The sequence below is a fragment of the Petaurus breviceps genome, unplaced genomic scaffold (assembly GCF_028583685.1).
Source record: "Petaurus breviceps papuanus isolate PSGF00001 unplaced genomic scaffold, PetGlider_PUasm1.0 139, whole genome shotgun sequence".
NCBI classification, from domain to species: Eukaryota; Metazoa; Chordata; class Mammalia; order Diprotodontia; family Petauridae; genus Petaurus; species Petaurus breviceps.
The window spans coordinates 3,177,140-3,201,078 of record NW_027185697.1 but is presented as its reverse complement, the minus strand read 5'-3'; the positions used below and the strand labels follow the sequence as shown (position 1 = coordinate 3,201,078).

Below are 23,939 nucleotides of genomic sequence, written 5' to 3'. Positions count from 1 at the left end.
TCCCAGTACATGTCTTCTGCTTCTGGAATCCCATCTCATAATATATCTCTGATTTTTCAAAAATTCTCATTCAAAAAATATTTAAGATTCCTAACATAAGATTCCATACTTAATCGCATTCTGTTCTCCCTCTTCTCTATGATGTTCCCTAAAGAGTTTTCTTAAATTATCAAAGAGCCTCAAGGTTATAGTCTTACATTACTATCATTGTTCTTGATTAATACCTGCCACCTTTCTCTTGGCAATACTACTTTAAGACTTTGTTGCTATCTTTTCCCTTCCAGAGATACCAAAATTTGCCCTTGAAGTCTTTGATTGAAGAAATCACTGAGCTTATCTGTTGTTCATAAGAATAGGAGTCTAGAAATCTTGTCTTATGAAGCATGGCTAATGAAACTGGGGTGGGGGGGGGCTTAGCATGGATAAGAGAAGAAATACCAACTCTTGTGAATATTCTGAAGATTATCACATGGAAAAGGATTTTACATACTTTGTAAAGTTCCAGGAGACAGAATTAAGCTAATATAAGTGAAAGTTACCAGAAACATAAGGGAATAGACAGTCTCCCAAATAAGTGAGGAACCCATCATATGAAAGTTTCAAGCATGAACTATCAGGAATGTTGGAATATACATGTATGTATACACATGCATATCAGTATCATGTCCTTTGTATGCACATATACACACATGTGAGTGAGTGTGGTATGTGTATATTGGGAAGAGGTTTGTATTAGGAGATCGTAGATTTGCTGACTACTGCTCAGGTCCCCTTTAGCCTTCTGAGTCTTTGATTCTATTATCTAATGTCTACCAAAGCACTCCAAGGGTGAATCATCATTCCACAAATGAGACATTCAAAGTTCCATCTGCTTGTGCTCTAGAGAGCAGTTGATGGAAGCGTGATGGGAATCCATGGGGGAGAAAGGAGACACAGCAGCCTGGGCTTTCTGTGAGTTTCAGGGAAGGAAGGACTGAAGGGCAGGCATGCTGTGAATACAAAATGACCGAAGTCAATTCCATCTCTTTCCATGTGTACAATTCTAGTGCACATTCTTAAGCTTAGCACAGAATCTGAGGGCAGGTTATTTTCTTCAGCATGTGCCTATTTCTCAGCAAATTGTTTCTTTCTTTTGGAACAGCATCTGAGTCAAGAATAGAAGTCCATTTGCATGATGCAGGGCCTGAATTGCCTAGTTTATTGGACAATAAGCTTCCCTGACATATCTATTTTAAATCTTAATCCCAGGGCTTCAGTTACTCTTCAGCATTATGACGCTGGTTCAGGAAAAAAGGATTTTCATCTCATCACGGTTAACATTTTTCACTCATTCCACTGAACAAATGAATGATGCATTATTTCAAGAAGACACCTAATGAAACCATTCACAAGGTTATGGAAGTTTTAAGACTCTGGCAAAATGAAACATTTCTGTTAATATGCTGACCACTGCTGGTCATAAAAACTAACATTGTTGGATGTGGTGGAAGCATTCTATTATTTTCTCTAAGACTGGATCTGTTCCCAGAATATACTATCCAATGCCTCCTGCATTGTGGTGATTAACAGTGAATGTAGTTTGAGCTTTAAAATAATGATCATCACATTTTTAAATGCAGTTATCTTCAAGGGGTAATGATAAATAATAACATAGGACACCAAAGAAGAACAAATTGAACAGACCAGAAAATTCAAAAGCATCTTGCTTGTAAGGGAAGGGAAACAGGAAGGCAAGGTTTTCAGCTCATTTTACAGGAATAACACATGTGAAGTTTGACAATGAAAAATCGTGTAGAAATGCCATTATTTTAAAGGAAAAACTCTGCCAACTATAGGGCCTTTTTTGAAGGAGAAGCTAATACTCATGATGGCTGCTTGCAGACCACTTATCAAGGACTCTGAAATATAATTAACTGAACAAAAGTGGGAATGTATTTCATCTATTTCCATTGGGTAATGAGCAATATGTATTGATGATAGAATCAAAGGATGCCATAGACAGAAACTACCTTAGAGATCATCTTCAAAGTTTCTTAACCTGGTGACCATGGATTTTTTTTAATGATAAATACATTTCAATATGATTGATTTATTTAGTAATGCTATGGATTTTGTTTTTAATTTAAAAAATGTTCTGAGAAGAGGCATGGATGCTTCATCAGAATGTGTAAGAGTGTCATGAAACAGAAAAAGGGTAAATAACTCCTAGTCCAATATCATTGTTTATAATGATACAGGTTGTTTTCTAATGAAATAGAGGGACTGACTTGCTCATGACCACTCAGTGTGTTAATGGCAAAATGACATTTAAAGTTCAACTACCGTCCTTTTTTTAATCCACGCATATTATTCTTCATGCTGACTTTCTTCTGACTATATGATGCCCAGCATGATGCCATCCTCACATTAGTTGTAGTAGCTAGTGGCAAAATCAATGAGAGTGTCATCTTAATGAGGCTCAGGTTATGAGTTAAAACCCTATATAGTCTAATACATCACAGAATAATATAATGGAGCCTTACCTCTCAAATGCATGCCTTTGGTTATAAGGGGAATGCTGAAAGAATGCAGAATTGCAATGTGTACCATTCTGGTTGCTGGTGAAAAATAACAAGACAAATAAAGAACGCATATTTGATGACTACATGTCAAAGCTGTAAATGGCATTCTTTATTTGGCCTGGGAAGAGATTAAAATAAATGAATTATACATATTTGTCCACCAATCAAATATATATGGTGACCCATAGCAGAAAGTACTAGATTTTGGCCAAAAATTATCTGCCTTCATTTTGTGCTAGTTTTTTTTTTCCTAGTTATGTCATCTTGAATAAGTCATGTCACCTTTCCAAAATTGATTTCATCATATGCAAAATGGGTATAAAGTCACCAGTAGGATCTACTTCATCAAGTTGTCTTGAGAATAGTGATTCAGGACCATTGAATCACTAAAGTTCTACATGAATGTCAGTCACATTTAACCTATGTTTTCCTGTATTTCTCCTCACAGCACTTTTAACTGGCTAATTTTACCAAATAATTTATTTGAACACTGAATAAAAAAAACACATTTTTTTGTGTTGCCTGTGTCCTAAGTATAAATATTTTAAAGAGGAAAACAGTCGTTGCCCTCATGGTGTCTGTATTGTAATAACATATATTCAACAAGTGTGTTTACCAGGGAGAAGTGATGTTTTAGGAAGTCATAGTTGAGAAATAAGCCAATCAATTTACTCACTTTTCAGCAATGGTACTTCCTGGACAAGGTTCATTTGATTGTTGTTACAAGTGTTAGAGATAAGAAGAAAGGAGGATAGCAGGAAGGACAAAGGACATGTAATGATGACAGTTACGGAGTTCTGTGTCTGATCTATTTCTGTCCTAGAGCTGTAAGGACCACCAGAGGCTATTTAGTCCTTCTGCCAATATCATTGATGAGAAAAGGAGCAAGGTTGCGAATAGTTAAGTGGCTGGTTCAAGATCACATGGGGACAGCTATGATTTGAACCCAATTCTTCTCTCTCCACATGTAACATTATTTCTACTACATGCATTAACCTATTGTTTAGGTATCATACAAATGTTTTTCAGGACAAAAGAAAATCTAACCATTGGACCATAGAATGCTGACTTTCTTTCTTTTCTTTTTTTTTTTTTTTAATTACAAAGCTGCTTTTAATTCTCTGGGGTAAGCCCCATAGGAATAAAAAACACTGGGAAAAGGTAGCCCCCTTACCCACAGGAATGCCCTGGAGGAGAGCAAGGGTGCCTGGGGGGAAGGATACACAGAGGGAACCCACTGCAGACACAGGGCGATGGGAATGCCATCAGTTCTGGGACCTGTGAGCGCTACAGGAGAAGGTGAGAGCGTGAAGGGACTGGCTCCAGGCACACGGTCCACCGGCAAGAGAGATGGGCATGAGCCATAGAGTTACCTGGGCTCTTCCTTCTTCTCGTTGGCTTTTTTATGCTTCTGTTGCATGATCTCCGAGTCCCTCTGCTTTCGGGCAGCTGCAGAGAGCCCGTCATCCAGGCGTTTTCCCTTGCCTGAATCGCTTTGCTTTTTCATGTTCTTCTGGCGGGCAAGCTCACTCTGGTTACCGCTGATCATGGCAACGGCAGCGGCTCCCAGAATTTGGTTTTCAATGCAGAATGTCTCTTTTGATTCTTATACTTGATTATGGAGGTAAGATAATATAATAGGAAAAACAGATTACCTGGCTTCCATTTCTCACCGCTATTTTCTCTTCATGTGACTTGGAGCTAATATCACTAGGACATGATTTCCCTATCTACCAAATGTGCACAGTAGGTTGGATGATGACTGACACCACCTTCCAAGTCTAGATCATCCTATGCCTTGATGCTTTCTTATTTATTAAAGTTGTCTTATGTGTTGGGCACTGGGCATACAGAGGAAAAAATGAAACCACCCTGACCTCACATATCCTATCTTCTATGGGGAAAAATATGTGTATATATAAGTAAATGCAACACATACAGAGTGTTCCAGAAGTCTTAGTGCAGCTTTAAGTTTTAATAACTTAAACTTTAATAGCTTAAGAGTTCTGGCACATACTACATATAAAGTAATTTGGGGGGAAGGGCCTAAGAACACAAAGGGGTGGTCAAACATTTTCAAAAGTATCAGGTAGTACTTATGCTGAGCCTTGAAGAAGGTTTAGAATCCTAAGAGGAAGAAATGAGTATGTAAGAAATTTATGATATGAGTTATAGACTTGCACATTCATGGAAAGATAGAAAATTGCAAACAATGAATATCAATTACTGTAATTTAGCTAGAATGCAAAGGGCTTGTCTTCACTGTATAGCAGTGAAACATGAAAGACTGAAGACTCTTAGGAAGTTGTAAAAATCATTATGATCACACAGAGTGTAATGAAGTGTACATGTGTAATGTCAATGGAATAAGAAGATCCTCCCCATCCATTAATAGGTCTATGTGACCACATGTGTCCAATCAAGGATGTCTTGCTGCTTTGAACTCTAGCCCAGCTATGTCATATGGAGCCAACTGGAGGAGGAACTTGCCTAAAGAAGCTTGCTTCAGGGAGGCTTGCTTGTAGGAAGGTTTTCACACACTTTTTGTTACTATGCTAATTAGGCACTGAGTCAGGAGGGTTGTGATGCCTTCTGACTCTAAACCTATTAGCTAAAAGTGTATACAAATATGTATATTCTGAGGTGAGATTTTGCTTTGGGGGTTCACTTATGGGAAGGACCTCTTGATTTCCTGGATGGGACTCTGAGTAGCTGTTTGTTAAGAGCCACCAGACTTCTCAGAGATTTATGCTTTCCTGGTCTGCAGGTGTATATAGGTGGTTGTAATCCTTTGCCAATTTATAAAAGGGCATGGAAAAAAAAAGGCAAGCAGGCTAGATAAACACGGATGAGATACAATTTGCATCCAAAGAGGGAATTTCAATATTGATGAGATTACACAACCATTTCAAAATTTGCAAAGAGAATACATAAATGACCGAACTGCACAGTAAGCATGAAATGGGTGACTAGAGCTAATGAATCAATAAAAACAACCGCAAGTGCCAAGCTATGTGCTAAACACTGGTGATACAAAAAGAAGCAAAAGACAGCCCTCAAGGAGCTTACATTTAATGGGGAGACAACATGCAAAGAAATATAAACAAACCAGGCTATATTCAGGATAGATGGGAAGCAATCAACAGAGGCAAATCAGTATCATTAAGAGGAACTGGAGAGGGCTTCCAGTAAGAGAAGCCAGATTAAAGAGTGTTAAGTGACTGGAACAGTAGTTTGTATTTTTGCCTAAAAGCAGTACAGAGCATTAGGGTTTTTAGAGAATTATTTTGTTGGGGGTGGGGTGGGGGGTGGTTATGTAGGTATGCGCATCTATATCTATATCTGTCTATCTATCTATCTATCTATCTATATAGATATAGATATATATCTCTATATATATAATGTATGTGTGTATGCATGCACATGGGGGTTAGAGGGAATGATAGAGTCAGACATGTGTTTTAGGAGTATCACTTTGGAAGCCTTAGTGCAAGATGTATGGAAGAGTGGAGATACTTAAACAGGAGCATTTAGGATATTTTTATAACAGTCTAAGAAAGAGTACTAAGATTTCTTTTAGCTTTAAATCTATGATCGCTGGCCAGGACTGAATACTATTTCCATCTCTTACTAGAGAGGAAATCTTAGAATGGTTACTTTTTTTCTTCGAGTCTCAGTTTCCCCATTGCTAAAATGGAGGAGTATGGAAGAATGGATAAAGGACTTGTCTCAGAATTAGGAAGACCTAGGGTCAAGCCCTGCATTTTCTAAATACAAGCTTGGTGAAAACAATTAAATCAAAGCACCTCTTAATTCCACAGATTGCTTTTTAGACTATAAATTAGACATGAATTGCTAATTTTTATTTGTGAATCTAGTTTCCATAATGGCAGGTCCCTCCAATAGTGAAATCACAGGTCTGAACCCAGTGAAGTAATTAACTGAAGAAAAGAATGGATGGATGCATAAACGAATGGAAAATTAATGAAAAGATAAACATGTGAATAACTAAATCTAAACAAATGAATAAATAAAATCAATATAATGATACATAAATTACTTAAAATTATAAGGGCCAGATATAATTAATGATCATGTAGCTATTGTTGAAAGTGACATCAGAGGCAACCTACTCCAAACCATCATTTTGTAGAGTTAAAAACTAGGCCCCAGATAACTTATGTTCAAGGGAAGTTAATATTAGTAACAGAATTGAACTTGTTACTGTGCATTGTGCTGTACTGCAATATGAAATGTGTTGTTGTTCATTCATTTCAGAAATGTCTGATTCTTTGTGACCCAGTTTGGGGTTTTTGTGGCAAAGATACTGAAATGATTTCCCACTCTCTTCTCCAGTTCATAATTTACAGAGGAGGAACTGAGGCACACCAGAGTAAGTGACTTGCCCAGGGTCACATAGCCAATGTTTGAAGCTGGATTTGAACATATGTAGATGAGTCTTCCTTATTTCAAGCCCAGAACTCTATCCATTGCACCACCTAGCAGCCAAAGATGAAGTGTATACTCATTTACTTTGTTTTTAGTTTCTTGCCTCTGTTGACTATCTGCAATATATACTTTATGTAGCTTTTTGCACATAGTTGTTAGAAGATTTTCTTCCCCATAAGAATGTAAGCTTCCTGTGGGAAAAGATTGTCTTTGGTCTTTCTTTGTATCCTGAGCACTTAGCATAGTGCCTGACTCATAGAAGGTGTTCAATAAATGCTGGATGACTGAGTGACTGAATTTGTAACTGCAAAGTCTTATGTAAATCTAAGCAATTATGGTTAACTTGTGGCAAATGATTGCCTAAATCACAAAGGCTACAACAACACAAGGAAAGACAAATGAATCTGTGAGCAATGATGTGGTAAATTTGATATCATTGACAGGCCACAGATTATTCAGAACCCAAGAGAGAACATTGATTGCATTGATTTGAATGCTGGCCTTAACATTATATTTTATTTTTCCTCCTCTAGGCAAGCTTTCATATCTATAAAATGAAAAACTTGAACAAGATAATCTCTAAGGCCCTTCCCAATTTTAACATTCTATAATATGATGATCCTAAACTTTTCTGTTGTTTGTTTTGATTTTTGGGAAGTATGTACTATCTTATTTTGTGCCTAGGTTCTATCCTTAAATCTGCACTCCCCTCATATTTCCAAATAGTTGAGAAATCTTCTCAGTCTTATTTAAATAGCATCTCTCATTTCCCTCTTTTCTTCCTAACTTACAAAGCCAACAAAGTATCTCAGATTCTCATCATCTCTCCCATAGATTACAACAATCTCATCCTGGTTGATCTCTCTGTTTCCAGGCTCTCCTCTCTCCAATCCATGCTCCACAAAACTGCAAAATGATATCTTGTGAGCCCAGTTCTGACTATATCACTATTTAACTCAAGGCAAAATATTATAAAATGGAAAGAAAACTGTCTTTGGAGTAAGAAGTTTGGGGTGCAATGCCCGACTCTGCCACTTACATTTTGTGTAATATTGGCCAAGTGGTCTGACCATACCAGTTCTCATTTTCTTCTATATTTTCTCTGTCCCCCATGCATGGAATATTTTCTCTTCCACTTTAACTTCTAACCTTCTGGATCCCTTTAAGTCCCACCTGAAACCTCACCTTCTATAGGAAACCTTCCCCACCACAGCCAGTGCCTTTCCTCTAATAATTATTTCCTTTTTATCTTCTATGTAGGTTGATTTTCTATACATTTTGTTTTCATGTTGCCTTTTCCATTAGATTGGAAGCTCCTTGAAGAATAGGATTGCCTTCTGCTTCTTTTTGTGTCCCTGTTGCTAAGCACAATATCTGACATTTAGTAGGAAGTACATATGAGGCAATGTACTTGAAGCTGGCAAAGTAACAAAAACAAATCCAGTGAAATAAGCAGAAATAAATAGCCCCTGACTTCAAGAAATTCATATTCTCAACTATACAGCACAGCAAGAAAAATGCCAAGGGGAATTATTTAAAACATTTTGGAAAATATTTCAGAATAATATTCACAAAGTCATTAAACTATTCATACTTTTTTGACCCATCAATGCGACCACTAAGTACATGCTTCAATGTGGCCAAAGACAGAAACAAAACTGCATACCTACCAAAGTATTCACAGGAGTAATTTTCATGACAGCAAAACCCTGGAAACAACGTGGATGCCCATCAGGGAAATGGCTGAATAAATTATTGTTCGTGATTGTAATGGAATACTCTTTGAGTATAGGAAAATAATATACAAAATTACTACTGTGACATAAATGGAAACAATACTTAATGGTTGCTGAGCTTAGATTAAATGTAATTACAAAGAATGGATCCAGATGGAGTTTGAGGAATCACTTTACCCTACTTTAAATAGAATGGTGGAGTACTTCAGGGGCAGAATGCATCTTACATTGTCAGTTGTAATTGTTTTGCCCTTTGACTTTGATGAACAGTTTTCTTTGCTACAATGGAAGGTTCTATATGAGTGTGGCAATAGCCAACAGAGAAATTAATGTGGTATAAAAAGAAGAATCAGCAAAACTTTTTACTACAATAACAGAAATAGAGTTAAGACAAAAAATGCCACAAACTTTTGATTAGCCAGAATTTCAGCATTGATAATTCATCTAACTTTATCAGTTTTCTCTATTCCATCTTTGATAATGAAAGCACAACTGTCCTATTTCAAACATCACAGAACTTGATGATGATATAGTGTAGTATTTCAATGAAGATCACAATAATATATATGTACTATTTATTATACACATAATCTATATGTACCCATTTAATAGATCTACATCTACTATCTGTCTCTATACCTATTTATCTATCTGTCTTTCTGTCTGTCTATCTATCTATATATGCATATGGAAAAAATAGACAGAGAGAGAAAGAGAGAGAGAGAGAGAGATCTGTCATTTCTGCCAGAATAACACCAGAAGAATTCAAGTATTTGTCAGAAAGATTTTTGCAATTCCTCCCTACTCCTACACCCATCTGCTTCAACAAAGAAGTAATCAAGCAGCTGTTGAATAAAAGTTGTACCTTTTCATGTACATTTTGCCTTTCTTCTAATATAAAATCAATTAAGACTACTGGCCTTAAGAAGGGGAGAAGGGCAGTGACAAGATAGCATGTACACACAAACATACACACATACTTTAGTCCTACCTTTAAAAGTAAGAATACAATACTATATGCCCATGAGCAATGTCAACATAATGATGAGATGTCCCAATAATTTGTACAATTTGAAGGAAGGAGAAAAAAATTCAATTTATTTTTGCTCAAAAATAAATAGATGTACCCCCATCACTTTATATTTAAGGAAGTTGAAGTACAGGGAGGTTAGATGTAATCATTTAGGGTCACACAACTTCTAAGGATTTGAGTCAAGGATTTTCTGACTCCAAAGCTTTGTCTTATCAACTGTTCTATGCAGCTTTAAACATGAGGAGTCTTCCCATTGGAATTTTCCAATGCAGAACACTCTTCTCTGCCATGTGACTGGCAGAGATAGAACTATACTAATGAAAAAGGCAGGAAACAGAACTATAGTTAAATATTCTCAGCTTGCAAGAAGCAGGTGTAAATCAAGAATTCTTACCCACATAGCAAGCTGGCTTTAGAGTCAGAAGACTACTGGTTTTCAAACCTGCCTCTGCTACTTCTTTCCTGTTGTATAATTTTCGTAAGACATTTGTATTGGACTAGATGACATATCAAGACCCTTTCGGTTATGGCCCCACAATAACTATTATCTTTTTTGTCTCTCTGGGCCTCAATTTAATTTTCTATAAGAAGACTATTTTGGACTTTGTGTCATAAAACATATTATCTTCATCTAAAATCCAATGGTTCCATGAAGAACAACAAATAAGGGAGTGGTTAAGGAATCAAAATGGACTACACAAACTTCAATGTAAGAGCAAGTGACTACTGCCAGACATTGGAGACTTGATCTGGCTGGCATACTCTGATATTAGAATCATGAATGTGGAATTGAATATTCCACTCCTGTTGCCTCATTTTCTGGTACAAAGACCATCCTGAGTGCTGAAATGAAGATCAGAACCATCCCTGACCAGAAAAAATGCATGTTTACACATGAATTTAACTTATGAAAACCTGTATATTTCAGCACATCCTTCTATGCAATATGAATTGTAATTCAGTGATCTTAAACCTCGATTTTGAAACAAACTAAAGTATTTTCAATTATCACAGGGGATGCTATGAAATCCTCAAAGAAATTTAATTCTATCGACTTTCATTCAAAGAAATCAATAAATGTCATGCTGAGCTTTTAACTTTGAAAGTAGAGTGTGTCACAGGAATAAACAAACACAGAGATATGGAAAGACTGAAGAGGGCCAGCATAGTAAGAAAAGAAATAATTAACATTTTATAATACTTGATAGTGACAAACCTTTTTATATTTATTGGTATTATAATCAAATAAAATTTTATACACACACAGAATTCTTTGCAAACCATACTACATAAAGGTTAGCTGTGATGATGATGATGATAGTGGTGGTGGTATTGGTAACAATAACAATGATAATACCCCTGAATCTTCACAAAAGGAAATATAAGAGGATTATAAATTCTTAAAGTTGGGAGGGACTTTATTGTTTCTTTATTCCAAATATATTGATTTGTGTCCCATTCCATGGGACACATTTTGAGAATAATATTGCTAAGGCAGAAAGGGACGAGGCTAGGTAAACAAGATATTTAAAGAACGGAAGAGCAAGCTAAATGATGCTGGTTTGAGGCCACTGGAGGTTTTTTCACTAGGATAGAACAATTAGGCTGGCACATGATGGACGTGTTCAAACTTTTGAAAGGCTACCATATGAAAGAGAAGCCAGTCTTCTGCCGATTGACCCTATGAAGTAGAATTAGAATAGATAAAAGTTTCAAGCAGACAAGCTTATGCTTAGTAAAAGAAAAAAAAATAAGTAATTGGGGGCGTCTAAGTGGCGCAGTGAGTAAGAGCGCCAGCCCTGCAGTCAGGAGGACCCAGGATCGATTCAGGCCGCAGATACTTAACACCCTCACAAAAAAAAAAAAACTAGCTGTGTAAACTTGGGCAAGTTACATAATCCCAATTGCTTTAAAAAAAAATAGTAATTGGAGCCATCCCAAAGTAAAATGGCAGCTTTAGGAGCCAGTGAGGTCTCTTTCATGAGAAGGCATAAAGATTAGCATGGCTGAGTTTTTCTTGAGAGGGATTTAATGGATGTTAATTCACAGAGTAATGGCTGCCCTCTGATAATCTCTTCTGCCTCTATACCTCTAATTCCAACAAGTATGCCTACTAAGTCGTGTAATCAATATAATTTGGGTTAACTCTGTTCTACATATATGAAAATTGATATCTACAAAATGGATGTACCTTAGACAGGATCCTCCAAGTGGATTAGCATAGGAACCATGAAAGCAAAGCTGGATTTATTGACCCTGAGTTCATTGCTATTACTGTTATGCCACATTGAAATCATTACTTTTAGATATAGTTATGTTAATAGTGCATTGAAAAAATTGGCTTCAATAATTTTATAAAGTATAATAGTGAATTTGAAAGGCAGCACAGCATAGCAAAGAATTGACTTGAATTTCTCCTGGAATATTTACTAGTTGTATGACTTTATACAAGCTAATTAACTTATCTGAGTTTTGATTCATTTATCTTTAAAATGGGCATCATAACAAAAATAGCAAAAACAATAACCAAACTTTACCTAGATCGCTAATGTTTCCAAATTGTTGTTGCATACAGTAAGTATTTCATTCTATACTCAAATTAAGGCTTTGAGACAGGTGATCTTTTTATCCCACAAATATATCATAGCTCTTCTAAGGATCCAGTGAGATTGGGTATATACAATACTTTGCAAACACTAAAGTGCTATGTGAACATTAGTTATTAGGCAATGCACATTTATCAGACACATGCTGTGTATCTGTACACTGCCAATTATTAACGATACAAAAAAAGGCAAAAAAACAGTACCTGTCATTAATTAATTTGTAATCCAATTGCAAATAAATATAAGCAAACTATACATAGGATTAATGGGAGTTAATCAACAGATGGAATGATAAGGATTGTAAAAGGCTTCTTGTAGAAAATGAGATTTTAGTTGTTACTTAAAAGAAGCCAAGGAAGATGATAGGTGCAAAACATGAAGGGGGGTATTCCAAGGTATGGTGGGGACAGCCAGTAAAAATTAGTTTTATCGATAAGTAATAGGGGGCTTCCCAGGTCAGAGGAGTAAAAATATGGGGGGACTACACATCTTCTCTGATGTCCATGACATTATGTACTTTTCCAAAACAGAAATGCACAGATAAAGGTCTTAAGTGTTTCCAAGATCTAGGATACCAAATATGCAAAAGAATTTTTAAAAATTTAAAAATTTCTAAAAAAAAAACTAAACCCTGCAATAGATGCTTACTGACCATGAGCTTTCTCAGGACTCATCACCTGCTTCCCACACTACCAGAAGTAAGGTCATACTATCAGACCTATGGATAAGAAAGAGTCTTACATAAAAACTTAACCATGAACCCTGTTCACCTCTCTCTTTCTAGTGCCATAGAGAACCAAGCTCTAGGCTGTGAAAACTTGATTGGGCCTTGACAGCCAGCTTGACCACTGTCTTTCAGAAACCATTTCCTGTTTGTGACTTCAAACCAGAAGCAACAATGCTACAAAGCTCTCAGCTGCTTGTACTTGGTAAAGCAGGCTCTGAGTCACTGGTGCCCAGACAGAGAACTAAAAAACAGAAGAAGTGAGACTGGTCACCAGTACAGGACATGGTGCACATGCAGGTTTGTGCAGCACTCCTTTGAGCCTGAGGGAAAGAGCATATCACAGAGGTAGAGTCAATTCTGAGTACCCAAAAGTCAAGAGGGGGCAAAGACCTAGGCTGATGAACCATGAGTTTCCCAGTGTGGGACAAGATATGGAAGTAGTCAGGAATTGAATAATTAGGAAAAAATAAATAAGAGAGCAGAATGAGGACAGAAAGTATCAACAATTTTGGGTAGAAATTAGAAAATTTTGAACATAATTAGACATTTCAATAGATAAAAAACAAAAATAGCAAAAGTATACATGGCCTCCTGAGATAGTTAGCAAATTCAAGTATGTATGAATAAAATATTGCAAAATGAAGGGATAGATAAGTCAGAGAATCTTATGGAATTTGAGAACAGGGAATCACAACACACTATCCTGAGTGGTTTAAAAGAGAAGTGAGAATAATGAGAGCAGAATTTATGTCCTGCCCAGCAAAGGTAATGAATATATTAAAAAATGAATTTGCAATGGTAAATCTCACCAAACAAAACAAAAGAAAGGGTAAGACATTGAGGATGCAAATACACAGAAGTGAAATATAACCTATAAGAAGAGATGAAAAAAAGAATATTTAAAGAAAATATTCTCTCTGTGCAAGGAAATCAGGCATCTCAAAGACAGTATAGAGATAATCTAGGGGTCATAGTTCATCCATAAGAGCAAAACTGGTCAATACTTACCACCATAATGAAAGAAACAATAGAAGAGAATTTTCTGAAGCTTCCAAATAAAGAAAATGAAATTACAATGAAAAGATTCATAGATCTCCTCCAGATAAGGATCATATTAATGAATAAGACAGAAGATGAAGAAACACCTTATACCAAACCAGGAGAGAATACTGAAATCCAGGTCATTATGAAATTGAGACTACCTCTCTATCTTCTGTATCACATCAACACTTGAGCAATTATGATGAATAATAAATTGAATTTAATTTTAGTGACTCTGTCAACAATTTGACGACTAGTATCACAGTAAACTGTGATAAATAAAGAAAAGAGACCAGATAATCAAATTAGAATATGGGAGTTCAAACAAGTGACACCTCAGGGTTTTTTTTTTTCACTTCTGCCCTCTTAGAAATCAAAACACACACTCACAAGTGAACCATTGCTTTTAATTTTCTTCTATAACAAGGTAGGAAATATTTTGAACATTGAACCATATTTAGATGCCAATAAGTCATCCTCAGTGTTACCCTAGGAAGTCTCCAATCTCATTATGGAGAATGAAAATTGGGGCGAATGTGATGATGCCACCCCAGCAGGTTGTTATTCCAAAACATACAGATGTTTGCTTGCAGGAAGCCACAGGAAGGCAAGAGAGAATGATCAAAAGTTAACATTTCAGAAACATGACAGGTGTTGTTATATTTTAGGAACTGGCAAGAGAAGTAGCTTAGCAAATTTTAACTACTGATCTGGAAAAAAAGACAGGTTTGATGAGAGTAAATTTCTTTGTGAAGCTAAAATAAGCTTTAAAAACTCAAAATTAACCCTAGGAACAGATCAGGTGCATCTATCTCCATTACATTTAAACCCAAACCCTTTGCAATTTCCTTCATCGTTAACTATTCCCCTCACAGTCATCAGAACTCATATGGATTTCAAGGAAGTACAGAAAGAAAGCAAAGTTTCAGGAGTTTGAACAAAGGGAATTTCTCTTCTAAAAATTTGAGTTTTCAAAGAAAATCAATGGGAGCCATGTCATCTGATATTATTATTAGTGAGATTCTCACATACACCAAACAACTCAGACAGAGAAAAGGGCTTATTGAGCCCATTGATTTTGCAGGATTTTTTGTTTCTGGACCCCTGTCATTTTTGAGAAACAAGACTAGAGTGTGATATTTAATGATTTTCATTCTAAAATAACTTAAACAATGTAAACTAATGCATTCTGCCTTAGTCAATGGTTTATAACCTAAACACACACACACACACACACACACACACACACACACACACACGCTAAACATCATAGGATGTTTCTAAGATCCTTGAAGGGTTTTCTACCTCCTAGAAGAAATCTGCGACTGATCAATAGGAAATAGGATTTATAAATGTAAAGTCTTTCATCTGGTTCATTCTTTTTATATTAGATCTATGAATTAATTGATTGTGGGAATTCCAAATTAGGAAACTTCTTTTCTTGATGCAGACTAATATTCAATCTGCAATGAAGTGTCTTAGAATTCTGCCTTGGGTATTATGAGACCTTAAGTGATTTTCTCAGGGTTATATAGTCAGTTTACACAAGAGACAAAAATATACTTAATAACTATTTAATTACATTTATATGTGTTACTTCATTCGATTTTCACAGCATTGTGTGGTAGAAGAAGAAACAAAATTATATTCCATTTCATGTATTAAAAAAAAATTAAACCAGTTAAGACAAGCTAAGGTAATATAACCAGAAATTAAGTCACAATTCAAATCTAGGTTTTCATGACTTCTCACCCAGCACCAAATCTACTTCATCATTTTAACTCTCAAAATCATTAACTAATGCTACTATTGCTACCACTACCATCACTACCACCAAGACCACCACCACCACCACCACCACCACCACCACCACCACCACTACTACTACTACTACTACTACTACTACTACTACTACTACTACTACTACTACTACTACTACTACTACTCTACTACAGATAATAATAGCATTTATATAGCGTCTACTATGTACCAGGCACTGTGCAAAGTACTTTAAAATATTGTTTCATTTGAACCTCATAACAACTTTGTGAGTTAGTGCTATCTATATCATTTTATAGTTGAAGAAAAAACTGAAGCAAACAGATTAAATTATTTATTCTAAATCATATAGCTAGTGTCTGAAAGCAGATTTGAACCTGCGTATTTTTTACTACAGGCCCATCGATCCAAAAACTATGTCAACTGGCTGCCTCCAACAAAGAGTTAAGACAGAGGACTTCAGAATTCTAGCATAGGGATAAATAATTACTTAAGGATTGGAGGAGGTGCCTATGTGAACTAACTGAAAATGGAAAAGGAAACAAAAATCAAACAATTCAGTATAGGGAGAGCTGTCTATTGTTATTTCTTCTTATGTATAACTAAGTGGTAAATGTTTAATACCTGGCCCACAACACACTTTTAAATTTAATCTTCATTATTAATAGTTTTCCACCACTTTCTTAAGTATAGAAATAAAAAAAAAAATCAGGGGTCAGAGTTAAGATGGCAGAGTACAAACAGGATTTTCATGCAGCCCTGGCTTTGACCTCCTCCAATTCATGTAAAAGGTGACTCTGAACAGACTTTGGAGCTACAGAACACACACAATGACACAGAGATGCTAGCCTCCCCCTAAGGAAAGCCCAGCAGGCCAGCAAGGAGAGACCAGAGCAGTGCTCTGGGAGGTGAGCCCTGCCCTCAGGAGCCCAAGGTTTTAGCCTCAGAGTGGCCTGATCAGCCAACAGCTTCAGGGACTTCAGATAACCAGGAGCTGTGGCAGTTTCCAGAATTATCAACACATAGATGCTAAGGAGAAAGTGAGGGGTCAGTGCAGTGTGGACTGTGGGATCTTGTAGTTTGGGAATATGGCCCAGCCTTTATCCCCTAGAGGGAGAAGCCACTGAGGCACCGTAGCCATGCAGCCACAGCCACAAGGAAGCTTCAGCTCCTGGCTTACAGATTGTAGGAGGAAGAAGAGACCATTCTGAGGGGTAATTGCTGTTGCTTTAATCTGCTCTTATCTGGATTGTGGTCTAGAGTGGAGGTACTGGGGTGTGTGACCAGCTTTCCAGAGTGTGTGGAGGCTTCAGAGAGGGCACCCAACTAATACCTTCAGCAGATAAGAAAACCCCAGTGATTGGGAAAAAAAAAACTCCCCTGTCTGCTAGCAGAGTACTACTGTGGCAAAAAGGTCAAAAGTAAAGTAATTGATTGGCAACATGAGAAGGCAAAGGAAGCAAAGCAAACAGAGTAATTAAATGTTACACACCTATTTTGGGGATATGAGCTGTTTACAAGCCATAGAGGAGCTTGCGAAGGATTTTGAAAACTAAATAAGAGTAGGGGAGGAAAAATTGGGAAGAGAAATAAGAATGATGTGAGAAAAGTATGAAATGAGAGTCAAAAAACTTGATTGAAGAAAATAACTCCTTAAAAAATAAACTAACTCAAATGACAAAAAGCCTCAAAAAGGCAATGAGGAGAAGAATGCCTTAAAAAGCTGAATTTGCCAGATGGAAAAAGATTCTCAAAAGTACACTGAAGAGAATCACTCCTTCAGAACTAGATTGGAGCAAATGGAAGCTAGTGATTTTATGAGAAATAAAGATATTATTAAACAGATCCAAACAAATGAAAAAATAGAAGGCAATGTGAAATATCTCATTAGGAAAACAATTGACCTGAAAATAGATCGAGGAGAGATAATTTTAAAAATTGGACTACCTGAAAGCCATGATCCAAAAAAGAAGCTAGAAATCATTCTTCAAGAAATTCTCAAGGAAAATTGTCCTGATGTTTTAAAACCAGAGGGCAAAATAGAGATTGAAAGAATCCACCAATTACCTCCTGAAAAAGATCCCAAGAAGAAAACTCTTAGGAATATTATAGCCAGGTTTAGGAATTCCCAGATCCAGGAGAAAATATTACAAGCAGCCAGGAAGGAACAATTTGAATATTGTGGAAACACAATCAAGTTAAAACAGGATTTGGCAGCTTCCACACTGAGGGATCAAAGGGCTTGGGATATACTGGAGGTAAAAGGAGCTGGGATGAAAACCAAGAATCACCTACCCAGCAAAACTGAGTATCCTGTTTCAGGGGAAAATATGGTTATTCAATGGAATACAGAACTTTCAAGCATTCTTTAAAAAAAAGTTGAATAAAAAATTTGACATTCAGATACAAGAAGCAAGAGAAGCATGATAAGGTAAACAGGGAAAAGAAATCATAAGGAACTTATCAAAGTTGAACTATTTTCATTCCTACATGGAAAAACAAAAATTGTAACTTATGAAACTTTTTTTTCAGTATGAGAATTGTTAAAGGGAATAGAAATGTATTTGTATATGTATGTGTGTATATATATGTATATGTATACATATACACATACATATACACACATTTATATATCTATAAAGGAGAGTATATGGGCATATGAATACATATATGAGTGTGTGTATATATGTGTACAGGTATACATAGATAGAGGGCACAGGACCAATTTAAAAGGAAGGAATGATACTTAAAAAGTGAAATTAAGAGGTGAGAGAGGAATATAATGAGAGGAGATGGTGAGAGACAGAATGGGGTAAACTATTTCATATAGAAGAGTCATAGAAAATGGTAACAATGGAGGGGAAAAACAGGAAGGCAAAAGGGAATCGGTCAACCTTATTATCTTTGAATTTGGCTTAGGGAGGGAATGACATACACACTAAATAGGGTATCTCACCCTGCAGGAGAGTAAGGGGAAGGTTATGGGAGGGGGGATGATGGAAGGGAGGTCAGGCTGGGGGGGGGGGAGGAAAGTTGGAAGCTCCCACATTTGAAAAGGGAAAGGATCAAAGTAGAGAACAGAACAAGTGGGAAGTGGGATACGGAGGAGGTAAATATAGTCAATCTTTTTACAATATATCCACTATGGAAATGTTTTGCATAGGTACACATGTACAACCTATATTGAATTGCTTATCTTCCCAGTAAGGATGGGTGACAAGGGAATAATGGAATGAATCTGGAATTCAAAGTTTTAAAAATCAAATGTTTAAATACATAAATATATATACATATATATGAAATTATTAATATTATTTTACATGTAACTGGGAAATAAGACATACAGGCACTGGGGCATAGATATCTGCCATGCCCTACTGGAAAGTCACAGGTTGTATGGGGGAAGATATGGGAGAGTGCAGATGGGAGGAGGGGATATCTAGTGGGATCGCTATTTTTGGGTGGTGGGTAAGGAATAACAGGGAGAAAATTTGTAACTCAAAATCTTGTGGAAATGAATGATGTAAACCAGAAGTTAATAAAGCATTTGATAAAGTAAAAAAAAAGAAATAAAAAAAAATCAAGCCCTGATTTGGAGCATTTGCTTATTTCTAACCTGTAAATGCTCACAATGGAAATTTAAAAGTTTTGAGCTGATGTAAATTGCCACCAGCACATTCTTGGAGTTTTCTTGGTAAAGATAATGGAGTCATTTGCCATTACCTTCTCCAAATTATTTTATAGTTAAAGAAATGAAGGCAAGTGACTTGCCGAGGGTCACACAGATAGTAAATGTCTAAGGCTGAATCTGAACTCATGAAGATGATGCTGCCTAATTCCAAGCCATTGCTCTATCTGTTGCACCATGCAAATGCCACCTGGCTCATCATAGGCATTTCATAATTGCATATTGAATTTCAGTGATTGCCTAATTCTATACTTATTAAAGAAATTTTATGACATCAAACTATTTTTAAAAAAATTGTTTCCACCTTCATTTCCTAAACTTAACATCATATGAGAAGAGACAATAAGGAATCATGGGGTAAAAATGGATGTCTGTTGCCATGTAGAAGGCTTGTGTAGGTGCCAGAGAAGGGAGAGTTTTGGTGGAAATCCTGAGCACTACTATTAACAGATCCATCCAAGCTCTAATATCAGTGGACTGTGTAGGATATTTTTTAGAATCATTTTTACCAACCGAGGGATATACTACAAGGTTTTAGATCCCAGGCTAATTTTCTGGAAATTATCTCATTCTTTATGCTTTGCTGTATTTAGTTCCAAAGATGGCATGGCAATTTCTTAAGGATGTGCTATGGTCATACATAGTCACCAGGAACAGATCATTTCTCAACATTACGACAATTCTTATTTGGTTCTAACAAGGTTTCCAAAAAATTCATATAGCCCTCATTATCATCATGATCATCATCATTGAGATTTATGTAGTCCTTCAAATTCTGCAAATAATTAGCACAATCCTATTTGGTAGGTACTGAGTTATTAATATCCTCAGTTTACAGATAAGTAAATTAAGACTCTAAGAGGTTAAATATCTTTCCCATGGTCACATAAACAGTAAATTGTAAAGGAAGCCTTGATATACACGTTTTTTCCTCACTCCACATCTATTACTCATCCTAATACAGCACAATAGCTTTCTAAAAGTTTCTTACTTCTTGCTTCAATAACCCTTAGGTATATAGACTTGTAGAACACACAAATCAAGAAAGACATTAAACAGTAGCCAACAGCACTAAACATTATAATAACTCAAATTCTCATACTGTTTTCTAATTTTATAAAGTAGTTTCTTCATAAAAATACCAAAAGGGAGTTAGTACAAACAGTGTTAGCCCTATTTTCTTCTTTTTCTATAAATGATCAAAATAGCATTCCTAGAAGTGAAATAATAATTATAATAAAAATAGGTTTCCATTTATATAGCACTCTAAGACATGTAAAGAGTTTTAAATAGATTGCCTTATTTAATTCTTTCAAAAACTCTGTAAGGTAGGTACATAATTTCCATTTTGTAAATGAGGGAAAAAGAATCTGAAAGATAGTTTGTGACAAGGTCATACAGCAACTAAATGTTTCAAGTATAATTTGGATGGAAGACTTCTGTCTCCTAGTCCAATGTTACATATATACATACATACTCATACACAAATGCACAAACATATGTATATATACATATATGTGTGAAATTCTGTGATTGAGGTGCTATTATTGTGCACATTTTCTGGAAGAAGAACCGAGGCTGAGAGAAGTTATTGCAAGATTCAGTAGAAAGAGTACAGGCCCATAGTTAAAGTTGTTATTGTTTAATTATGTCTGACTCTCTGTGGTCCTGTAGCCTACCTATGTATGAGGTTTTCTTGGAAAAGACATTGGAGTGGTTTGTGATTTCCTTCTCCAGTAAATTAAGGCAAACAGAGGCTAAGTGACTTGCCCTGGGTCTCACAACTAATAAGGTTTTGAGGCTAAATTTGAATTTAGGTCTTCTTGATTCCAGGCCTGTTGCTCTATTCACTATATGTACCACCTAGATACCTCCATTAGAAAACCTGGGATCAAATCCCACCTCCCACTTGCAAAACTTTGAGGAAATCACTCAACTTTTCTCAACTTGGAATGAGGAAGTAGACTGAAGAAATCCTTGATTCTAACATGGTCCAGGGATGGTGGCAAAAATTCACAAGCTCCACAGGATTTGGACTGGAGGACTGAGTGTGGAAATGGGTTGGTTGAGAAAATCCACATGTTAATGGGGTGAGGTGAGAAATGGAATGAGTTCTAATTAAATACCTACTGTATACTAGGTGTCATGCTAAGTGTTTTCTATTTTTTTTTCTCATTTTATATTACTCACTACCATGGAAGGTAAGTACATTTATGATCTTTACTTCACAGTTGATATACTGTAGACAATTTTGTCTGCCAAAATCCTGACTGGAACTAAGAGTTTCTTGACTCTAAGTCACTCTGTCCACTGTAACACTAAGCTACCTAATGAAATGCCAAATTCCACTGGAATGAAGTTACTAATTTATCAATGATAAGATCTGTCAGTTGCATGCCAGTAACGGCAGTTTTGATGGTAGTGGTGGGAGGCAGGGCCTGGTGTGTCTCATGACAGACAGATAGAGCTCTCACTTTGTCAGTCTCGTTCCACAGAGGTAAAGTGAATATATACATGCCTAGGAGTAGCCATAATTTTGAAAAAGGACTTAAACAGGAAGGTGACAAGAATTTATTAAATGCTTAATCTTGTTTTTTTGGAGGGGGGAAGGGAAGGCAATTGAGGTTAAGTGACTTTCCAAAGGTCACATGGTTAAGTGTTAAGTGTCTGAGGCTGGATTTGCGCTCAAGTCCACCTGACTTCAGGGCCAGTACTGTATTTACTGCAGCACCTAGCTGCTCCAAATGCTTAATATTTTCCAATCACTCTAAGACTACTAGTTCTCCCCTCCTGGGCCTCATCACATCCCATAATAAACAGTTTATCCTATGATGGTATGGAGGGGATAATCATGGCTCAGGAACCATTTTAGTCTATTACCTCAATATTCTGCTCTGCTTACTGTCTAGCTGTGTGATTTCTCTTAAGCAAAGCACTTAAATCTTTGAACAAAGATTTGATAAGATACATGATGCCCATGTTCTCAGTTCTTTGTCCATGATCCCATGATTGGTGCTCTATTGTTTGACATTTTTAATCAATAATTTTGTTTAAAGTCCCAAGTCGACTTTTTTTTTCAGATTTCACATTTTCAGATCATGCAAAGTTGGGAAGGATAGTTAAAAGCAGGGTCATCACATCTGGGTCCACAAAAATCATATGATATTAGAAAACTGAGTTGAATCTAATAAGCGGAAATTCCAATAGAGATAAATATAAAGCATTACACTTAGTTTAAAAAAAATCTATTTGGCAAATACAGAATGGGAGAGAAAACATTAGACAGAAGTGTGTTTGGTTTGGTTTTGCCTGAATGACAAAGTTTGAGGGTTTTCAATAGACTGCAAGTTTGGCATGAGTCACCAATATCATCTGGTAATCAAAAATACCTAATTTAATTGTGGTTTAGATTACAAAGTACAACTCTTCCACACATAATTTTTGTTGACCTCCATTTTGTTCAGACTATACTTGGAGTAAATTTATTTTCCAGTATCAGCTGCTGATGATTTTTTAAAGGACATTCATAAACTGAGAGCATCCTGTGGGTGGTGATCACAGTAGTAAAGTGGTTTTAGTCCATGTTTTATGAGGATCAATCAAAGGAACTGAAAAAAATTCCAATGTGTAGGAGAAAATACTCAAAAATGCAGGCATGAGATTTGGGTTCAGTTACTTGAATTCCTGTAATAAAGAAAAGTGACTTGATTTGGACCTAGTGTGAAGAAGAAGGAGTAAGAGATATTTCAAAGAAGGAAATTTAAACTTCATTCCAGGGAAACACACAAACAAAAACAAACAAGAAAAACTTTACAATAATTATATTTAATGAAAAAGGAAATCTGTTATCATGGGAGGGAGTGAAGATTCCTCTATTGGAGGTCTTCGACATGAGAATGAATGTCGACTTGTCTGGAATATTATAATGATGATTTTTTGGAAGTATGGGTTAGACAAAATGGCTCCCAAAGCCTTTTGACTTTAAACACCTATGGTTCTTTCTTAAAGAAGTCTTAGTATAGTAATAGTTAACAAAAAAAAAAAAATGACCACACAATGCCTTTGTCCTTTTAGGTTTGTTAGGAATGAAGCAATTTAAAAATTATTAAAGAGGGCTTTTTTTAGTCACTCATTAATTTCTCACTCTTCATGATCCCATTGACTACATAGCACACCAGTCCATTCTATGCATCCCTATCGCTCAAAGTCTATCCAAGTTTGTGTTCATTGTTTCCATGATGCCATCTATCCAACTCACTCTCTGCTATCCCCTTTTCTTTTGGCTTTGATCTTTCCCAGCTTTAGGGTCTCTTCCAATG

At 36.2% G+C, this 23,939-nt stretch overlaps 1 protein-coding gene across 1 annotated transcript; it reads right to left on the bottom strand.

Moving 5' to 3' along the window:
- Positions 1-3,784: 3,784 nt before the first annotated feature.
- Positions 3,785-4,123, bottom strand: LOC138145935 (small EDRK-rich factor 2-like). Its single transcript, XM_069067617.1, has one exon. The coding sequence runs from the start codon at positions 4,108-4,110 to the stop codon at positions 3,931-3,933; it is 180 nt and encodes a 59-aa protein (XP_068923718.1). The 5' UTR covers positions 4,111-4,123; the 3' UTR covers positions 3,785-3,930.
- Positions 4,124-23,939: the final 19,816 nt, after the last annotated feature.